The sequence below is a fragment of the Pinus tabuliformis genome, chromosome 9 (genome assembly GCF_031772625.1).
Source record: "Pinus tabuliformis cultivar Carrire ecotype Pingquan chromosome 9, CPIR1, whole genome shotgun sequence".
Taxonomy (NCBI): domain Eukaryota; kingdom Viridiplantae; phylum Streptophyta; class Pinopsida; order Pinales; family Pinaceae; genus Pinus; species Pinus tabuliformis.
Window position 1 is genome coordinate 401,608,384 of NC_142307.1, and position 9,006 is coordinate 401,617,389.

Sequence of the window (9,006 nt, forward strand, 5' to 3'; positions counted from 1 at the left end):
CTTGCCCAGACCTAAATAACCCTCCGAGACTGCTCAAGCCGGTTGGGAGAAAACCAAACCCTGGAGGGTTACCTCCATGTTATCCATTAAAGAGGAGAGATTAGGTACCTACCCTTCTGGTAGTCGAGTTGTTTTTGGTTCCTTCCCCACCCTTGACGTGTGTTTGTCTTCAACCCAAATATCAGCTAGGGCCAAGCTGTCGGAGGAGTAGTCGAGAAACTCCTCCTCCATGCATATACCCAAAACCGTATGAGTGGTCTTTACTTTTCTGAGAAACCCATGCTAACCTTCGACAGGTGCTTACCCTTGTGAAGTCTTCGAAAAACTCCTAGAGAAAACGAAAGGTGCTTCAATAACCTGACCACCGCAACAGACAAACCTCCCTTAATCGCCTCGAAAAAGACTGGACGTAAAACATAGGGAAGACCACAGCCATTCCAAAACTCTGTCAGTGAAAAATATGAGTAAAATACCCTGGGGAAGTGGTTGTTAAAACAAAGACTCCGCTTAACAAAAATGGGAAATTAACCGGCCTCTTCCCGAAACCGTGAGAATAGGAGGGGTCAAAATAAAAACGAGGGAAGCAACAAAGGAAGGTCGCATTAAAACCCTGTATGCACTTGAACACCAAGCTTAGGTATAAACCCACAGGAAGACCTCCATCGTAGAACCATGGTCTGCAAGGATGGGTTTTACCCTAGCCCACCCATCGAGTCCTGCCCGCGTCAAAAACACTTCATCAATTTGCCTCACTGCATCTAGATTGGAAACCACTATTGGTGGATAAGCTTCATAATATGTTAGATCATCATATATAAACATATAAACTATCATTCATAATATGACAACATATATTAGGAACAATACATGAGTTTCTTTATTGATTAAAAGCAATAACTATAGTAAAAATACAACATAATCCAGGCCAAAGGCACCGAAAAAGCCTTCCTCCAGATTTGTCTAGCCCAAGCCATGAAGAAAACCTCTCAAATAAGTGCAAGTAGGTTCTAGATAAGGATGTTGAGCATCTATGCAAAGGAAACCATTGTTTCATAGATATTGGGAGTGCAAGAGGCACGAGAAAAGTAAACTTGATCTAGGAAAAATCCAGTATAATGTCAATATCCTTCTTCTTGTATCAATTAGTCCTACCCAAGAGGTGTATATATACCACCTCAAATTGGTTATTTTAGTTAGGTTATAGGCTCTTGTAGGTGGGCTCTCAGTGAAACCCATAAACCGCGCCCGAAAAATAACATTTTAATTTATTTTTTCATATTTTAAAAGGTATACGTGGGTATAGTGTTATGGGAACAACGCATGTATGTGATTTAGTATGGGCAGAGTCAATTATGAATTTTGAGATACTGCTTTTTAGTATAAAGTCAAGTCTGCATAGAAAAGGGACTTCCCGGGGCCATAAAAGAGCATCAGGTCTACAAGAGTGTTGAATGATGCTATAACACAAGTGCAAGAGAAAATTGAAATGCAAAACTTATATAATTTAGATGGATCTATGATGATATAATTTCAATTATAGTATTCATATTGTCCATGTAAATTTACACACAAATTACACAAACATATTATCCATGTGTGCATTATATTAAGACTCCATATTCTACTATATATATATATAATGAGAAGAAATTCCACAGTTCCATATTCTCAACTATATTAATAATATGGGGAAAAATGCTTTAATGTTAACCACATTATTAAAAAATAAGTATTATTATTCATTGTAAGAAAATTTATTTACAGGTTAAAATTTTCATGCTAAAATGATGGTGAATATCCATAGTTAAGAATATTATTATATGTTTTTAATATGTATATATGTTTAACTCATATATTAATTCCTTTTATAATTAATAAAAATAATAATTTATTAAAATAAAGTTATAAGTTAGTTAATTTTTATGATTTTTTTAAAATCCAAGCAATGTGAGATGTATCATTGGGTAAGTGTTTTGATGTTTACCATGGATTGATGCCTATCATTATTTATCAACCATTTAATTTATATGATTATACTAGTCAATATTATATTTGTAAGAAATCTACTTCATTTAAATTATACAAAATATTTTAAAATTTAATTAATCAATGCCTTCCTCGATGAGGGTGGATAACATGGTAGATCGAAGGCTTGGGGGGAGGCCCACCACCCCATCGATGAGAGCATCATTAATGAAGCGGCTAGTGTTGCCAACCCCCTCCATGCACAAGCATGTGAACCATCTGCATGTAATTAACATGACACACGACACTTCACTCCTATATTTAGGCATAGTGATAGGGTCTTAGAGTAAAAAAAGGTGAGAAAATCCTGTGTCCCTGCTGCACGAGGGATCAATAAGGGAAATTGATAGTTTTGTAGAGGCAAACATGGATTTCTTGAAGTACACATTGCTAAATTCTACTATGTTTCCTTCTGGTGTGAGCATGGATGAATAAGCCTTTAGCTGCAAGGTATTCTCAATTTGCTTGGGTGTAAGCCTGACTTTGAGGAAGGGGAAAATAGGGGTACAGAGCAGGAGTGGACAATTGATGGTATTGCAAAGGTCGATTGTTGGAAGTGGAGTGATTTTCAAGTTGTTGGGTCATTGACACCTCCTCCAACACTTCAACATCCAAGCTTTGAATCTACAATGATTTTCCTAAGAAGGGTAATTCTATTTTCCTTCAACGGTATTATCAATTTATATGGTAATCATTTAGTTGGTCTTTATTGTCTAGGTATTATTTTTTTGTGTGGTTTCGGTCTCTTGGGGGATGGCATGAAGCCAATAGTTTGAAGTCACCCCTGGTTTGTGGCGATTTTTCTATTCCTCTATTTGACAATTATCTCGTCTCATGTTGGTGTTCTAACGATTGTTTGTTGCATTCCCTCCATTAGATTGATTTGGTTTAACTTTACTTCCATCCCCATGCCATAGTTAAGCTTTGCAAGCAGTCATAGAGTGCGACCCTTCTGTGCAATATGTCATGACAACATATTCGTAGCCACAAGGGAGGGTGTGGTCATGGCCCCTAGGGCCGAAATCATGCACAATAACAAGTGCACACAGTTGCATACACTTTCTATTTTGTTGTCCCTCCTAAAACCCGCAACGAGATATGTAACCTTGAGTCCCTTGTTAATATGGACCACCAAGCTTTTTAAGATACAGAGACTTTAGAGGATCTTTCTCACTAGGTTTTTTACCTTGTTCTTATCAAGGGAAGAAAGAAACAATACCTCAATTCCATATTTCTTCACTAGAAAATGAAGACTTTGTTAAGCAAGGGTATTAAAGGAAAAGTAAGAGGAAAGGTGTGACATTACTACTTTAGAAGACATTGAACGTGCTCACTCAAATCAATTATTTTTCTTGCAAAGACTGGATGCAAGGCTAGCATATTTAAAGAGTCGCCTTCAATGTGAGTTCAACCCTCCTACTCCTCGAAGATCTAGCGCCAAAGACCCAACACCTGTTATTTCTTTAGACTCTTGAATGGTTGGAATGTTTAATGACAATTTTTTGTATTACAATATTGTAGTAGTTAGGCGTGTTTTGGTGAACATGATAAGTTTTTGGACAATATACTTATTTCATAGGTGATTACAAATATATCATTTCCCTCGAGGCAGATTAAAAACGCCTACCGTGGTTGTATGTGATTGACTAATATATTTTAAATTTATGATATTCTAAAACAATACAAATATTAATTTAAAAATAATAATAATGATAATTAATTAGTACCTTTCTTATATCAAATTTTATCATTATATTAATTATTCTATATTTTTATGAATAATAATAAATATTACTATCACTTAAAACTAATTAAATAACATATAAGTTATATTTTGATATACCACTTTCCATAAAATTTATATAAAAACTTATACACTCAATCTCATTTTCATATAGATTATTATGATCTTAATAAAATAATTCAATTTTATATTTTATTATTATCTAAGACAATAATTCAACTTTATATTTTAATATGTGGAGACCATATTCTATAAACTTTATATAAAGCTTTATGTGAATAACTCTTAATTTTGTTTTACCCAATGTTTTAACCATTAATTAAAGGTGCAATAAATAACATGTGTGCAAGACATCTTTTACCTTGTTTCATCTTGCCCCATTGTTGTCACTGAAATACAATGATTTTTCTACATATGGTGCCATTCTATTAGGACTCTTTGGGTGACAACTAATATTTTTCACAAGGAAAACTTGATGTTAATATAAAATGATAGTTTTACATTTATATGGTATGTTATGATAAAAATTTATGACAAAAGTTATTTTCGGACAATTAAATTATTTCAATCTAATTTTGCATAATTTTGGTAATATTATTTTAAGCGTGGCTAAATAGTTATCTCATTTAACAAATGAATTGATCTCACTAATACTACACTACTAGAAATATAAAAACTTTCTATTTCTCCCATTATTAGATTTTATGACATAAAAAATGACTTTTGATTGAAAATATAATATCTTAAATTATATTTTTTTTCAATTTAACCGTTCAAATATTTTAATCAATATTATTGAATTTCTTGTTATAATAAATTTGTTGTTTTTTCTTAAACTTAAAATATTTAATTTAAAAAAAAAAAAAAAAAAAAATTCAATATTTTTACATGATCATTAGATATTATTCCTATTCCCTACAAAAAAAAAAACTCATTTCATAGTTTCATTCAAGATAAAAAGCAATCCTCTCACCGCTTTGCAACCACCACCTCTTCACCTTTTAAAAATATGGTAATTTTATGATTTAATAAACTATGGAATTGAATCTTATAAAAAATGTTTTGAAAATTAAATTTAAAATCTTTATAAATATTTTAGTCTTATCAATTGAGTTTAACGAATTATTTTCCCCACTCAAAATTATTCGATATTCTATAATTAAATATAATAATAAATTTAAATAAACCATTTAATATCATTTAGTTTGAAATAATAAACAAATAAAATATCAGTTTAAATTAACCTTAATTTAAAATTTACCTCTTTGCAACCAACATCTCTTCGCCTCTTAAAAATATGGTAATTTTATGAGTTAATAAACTATGAAATTGAATCTTATAAAAAAAAGATTGAAAAAAAAAATTAATATTTTTATAAATATTTTAATCTTATCAATTGAGTTTAACAAATTATTTTCCCCACTCAAAATTATTCAATATTCTATTATTCGATATAATAATAAATTTAAATGAACCATTTAATATCATTTAATTTGAAATGATAAACAAATAAAATATCAGTTTAAATCAACCTTAATTTAAAATTTATCGACTATGAAGAAAGATCCCACATATTTATAATGCAAATCTTTTTTCTTAAAATTTTTAAAAAATAATTAAAACATGATATTTTTAAAATTAAAATTAAATCAATTTCAAATTATATATATAATTTAACTAAAAATAATATATAATTTAAAAAATGAACATTAACATTATTATTATTAAAAATATGATAAAGTAATTAAATTTAAAAGTAAAAAAATAATAGTTTAAGGCATTTAATATTATTCTTTTCCATTACATCTAAAAAAAGATTTAATTTAAACTCAAATCATGGATAAAATATTTTTCCACATCATAAAAGGGAATACACAAGGTTTCAATGCACTCTATGGCTAGTACTTTATTTACATCATTACACTCGGAATGAAAATTACACTTTAATCTTAAATCTCCTTTTTAATAAATATTTTGTCTAGGCATCTTTTCATGTCATTATCTTCCCAGATCATATTTTCCCACCATTCTTCCCAACCGTATAATGCTATTAAGTTGGGTAACTTCTCAATACCCCTCGGCAATTTCCTTAACGCCGGACAACCAACAATCTTGAGGACACGAAGCTTGAGAAGTGTTCCTTCTTTCAACGCACCTCCCTCACATGATGGCCCTGTCAAACTTTGCAGCTCCTCCATCTTTTTCAAAACCAACATCTCTAACATTGGAAATGCACCGGGATCTCTGGAATTCCCTATCCCTAAATTCTTCACCTTATTACATTTATATAATTTTAAAAATTTTAAATTTGGCAACCTTTCCAGTGAAGAGAGCTCCTCGAGTTCAGAACATTTCCACAAATCTAACCTTTCAAGTTGATGAAGCTTATCTATTGAATTTGGCAAATTTAGCCCTCTATACCAGAATAACCGGAAGCTCTGCAACTCTTTCATATTCTGTAGGTCCTGAGAAGGATCAGTTTTCGTTTCATGTGATAAAACTAAATGCTTCATTTCTGGCCAGTTACCAATAATGAAAGAATTAATATCGAAACCAATATCCAAAGCTAGTCTTCTCAATGAAGTGACTTGAGAAAGCTGGGGTGGTAATACTAAATGGGGGCAACCCCATAGATCCATGTATTGAAGTTGTTTGAGCTTTCCTATGCTAGACGGCAGTGATACCAATTCCTTGCAATTCGTTAAATCAAGATATTGGAGTTGTGCAAGCTGACCTAGGGCTTCAGGCAATTCCTTGATGGCAGTGTAACTCAAATCGAGATACACGAGTAATTCAAGTTGTGTTAGAGATGTTGGCACTGACTGTATACGGGTGTGGGAGAGATCCAGAACCTTCAAAGAGGTGAGGTTCGAAAGAAAGCTTTGGGGAACATTACCAGATAATGTATTTTCGGATAAGAGCAAAGTCACAAGTTTTGGGCATAGCCTGAAATCGTTTGGCAGAGATTCAATTTCATTACGGCTGAGTGATATTCTTCTGCATTCGGCCTCTATCTCACTGTGTGGGAAATCTTGGAGCTGTTGGCCTGAACGGCATAAATAATGTTCTTCCTTCTCCGCAATGTAGATTGCCATATCCCTAATCACATCGTGCACTGTTACACCCCTATCTTTCCAGACATTCACAGGTTTGTTGACAATTATGTCGTTGCTCTGCTTTTCAAAACTATGATTCTGAAACAAACCACGATCTATGAGAAGCTTTACATACCTGTACCCGAGCTGCATGTCTTTGGTCTTAATAAACCCTTCGGCAATCCACATGAACACCAATTTCTCCACATCAATTAGCGCATCTTCTGGATACATAGCACAGTAGAGGAAACAACTCTGCAAGTTTGGAGTGGTGGCCAGGTCGTCGTAACTCCATCTTAATCTTCGATAGAGTTGTCGGTCTACACGGGGATGTGTATCAGGAAAAGAATGATCTGCGCTCCTCATCATAGACAAACAAGAATTCCATTCCTCTACTGCTGCCTTGCCTCTCATTGCTGCGCCCACTACGGTTATGGCCAACGGCAAACCGTCGCACTCGTCCGAGACTTTTCTGGCACACTCCTTCAAATGCTCTGGAACAGGACCACTTCTGAAAGCTACTTTCTCAAACAATGTCCACCCATCCTCAGTGGACAAGGGTTTCACTTCTATGGATTTGTCTGCCTCTGCTAACGCTAAATCTCTGCTGCGTGTAGATAATACTACTCTGCTACCTTTGTCAGCCCCAAATGCAACACCTAATTCTTGTTGCAGATCCAATGGATGCCACATATCGTCTAACATCAAAAGAAATTTCTTCTTCATCAGACTTGCAGACAGCATCATCTTCAGGGTATCAGTGTCTTGATCAGAAATGCTGGGAAGGTCTAATTTGAGTGCCGTTGCAATCTGACGCTGCAATACCCTAATTTCGTAGACTTGAGAGACTGTGACCCAAATGACAACATCAAAGAAGTCACTCACCTTGTAGAAGTTGTGCACGGATTTGAGCAAAGTGGTCTTTCCCACCCCGGCCATGCCGTACACGCCAATTTTGCGAACTTCTGAAGCTTCCGTTAGCCATGTCTGCAACTGCGCCTCTGCAGATTGAATGTCCATCCCTACAATACCCCATTCTGGCTGGGGTTGCAGTAACTCCTTTGGCTGCAGTTGTGCTGAGGATGAGGCAACTTGCTGAGCGTTTGCAAATATTGAAAAGAGAGTTTGAAGCTCTCGACGGAGCTCATCAAATCTCGAAATCCACTCTCTAATCTGTCTCGAGATTCTGGGCTTGCAGAACATGCAATCCACACACCGTTGCTGCAGGTAGGACCTATCGATGAGGCTTCTCGCCTCTCCAATCTCATCACGCACGCTCTCCAAACAGTGTCGGATGGACTCGGGCGGTGTCCTCTGCTGATATTGGAAGCTATTGTAAATATCTTGTAAAAGAAACTTCATACTTTCCAACTTAGCTCGCAGAACCCCACGGTTTCGATCTAGGTGAATAACATCATCTATTTGTTGAATGAGTGGAGCCACAACCAGCTTGTTAATGGCGTCCGCTGCAACGGCGGTTCCAATCTGGTCCATGGCGATGGTTGACGCAGAGAACGTGCTGAAATATGAAAAAGGGTAAGAGAAGAGGACTGGGAGATTGAAGCAGAGAATATATTTTGTATACAAAAAGGGTTGGCTAAGAGAACCTGTGAGGCAAAGGGAAATATCAGGGAGATGGATAGGACGCAGATAGAGGTAGCGAAATTAATATAGGCAAACGGGATTCGATGGCTGGTCGTGTCTGTGTGTAATGGTATCTTGAATTTCAGAATGAAGAAAAAGGTAAAGTAAAAGGCAAGTCTGTGTGTAATGGTATCTTGAATTTCAGAATGAAGAAAAAGGTAAAGTAAAAGGCAAGGCGTACGGGCGGCATCTTCTTTTCGTTGACGATGCCCATGTAAAACAATGACTAAACAAAAATGGGTCCTCCCATACAATAATTACATTGGAATAATAAAAATAGCATCTTAAAAGAATGAAAACCCATGTGAAGTTGGTAACTTTAACGTTAAAAATATATTCTTTAACATTTTAATATTGGAATAATAACATAGACAATCATAGACTTCCTAAGCTAGCTTTAACTTCAAGCCAAAATCACCTGAGGCTTAACCGAGGATGGCATAAGGACACAAGGGCCTGGTTAAACTATTGGGAGATCAATGAGAATGATGCTTTGCA

At 34.8% G+C, this 9,006-nt stretch overlaps 1 protein-coding gene across 1 annotated transcript; it reads right to left on the reverse strand.

The window, feature by feature from the left end:
- Window positions 1-5,654: 5,654 nt before the first annotated feature.
- Window positions 5,655-8,613, reverse strand: LOC149148840 (putative disease resistance protein At5g63020). The gene has a single exon (XM_089440217.1). The coding sequence runs from the start codon at window positions 8,356-8,358 to the stop codon at window positions 5,719-5,721; it is 2,640 nt and encodes an 879-aa protein (XP_089296343.1). The 5' UTR covers window positions 8,359-8,613; the 3' UTR covers window positions 5,655-5,718.
- Window positions 8,614-9,006: the final 393 nt, after the last annotated feature.

Excerpts from the sequence above, each read along its gene's own strand:
- LOC149148840 (XM_089440217.1), bottom strand. The coding sequence starts at position 8,358 with ATGGACCAGATTGGAACCGCCGTTGCAGCGGACGCCATTAACAAGCTG.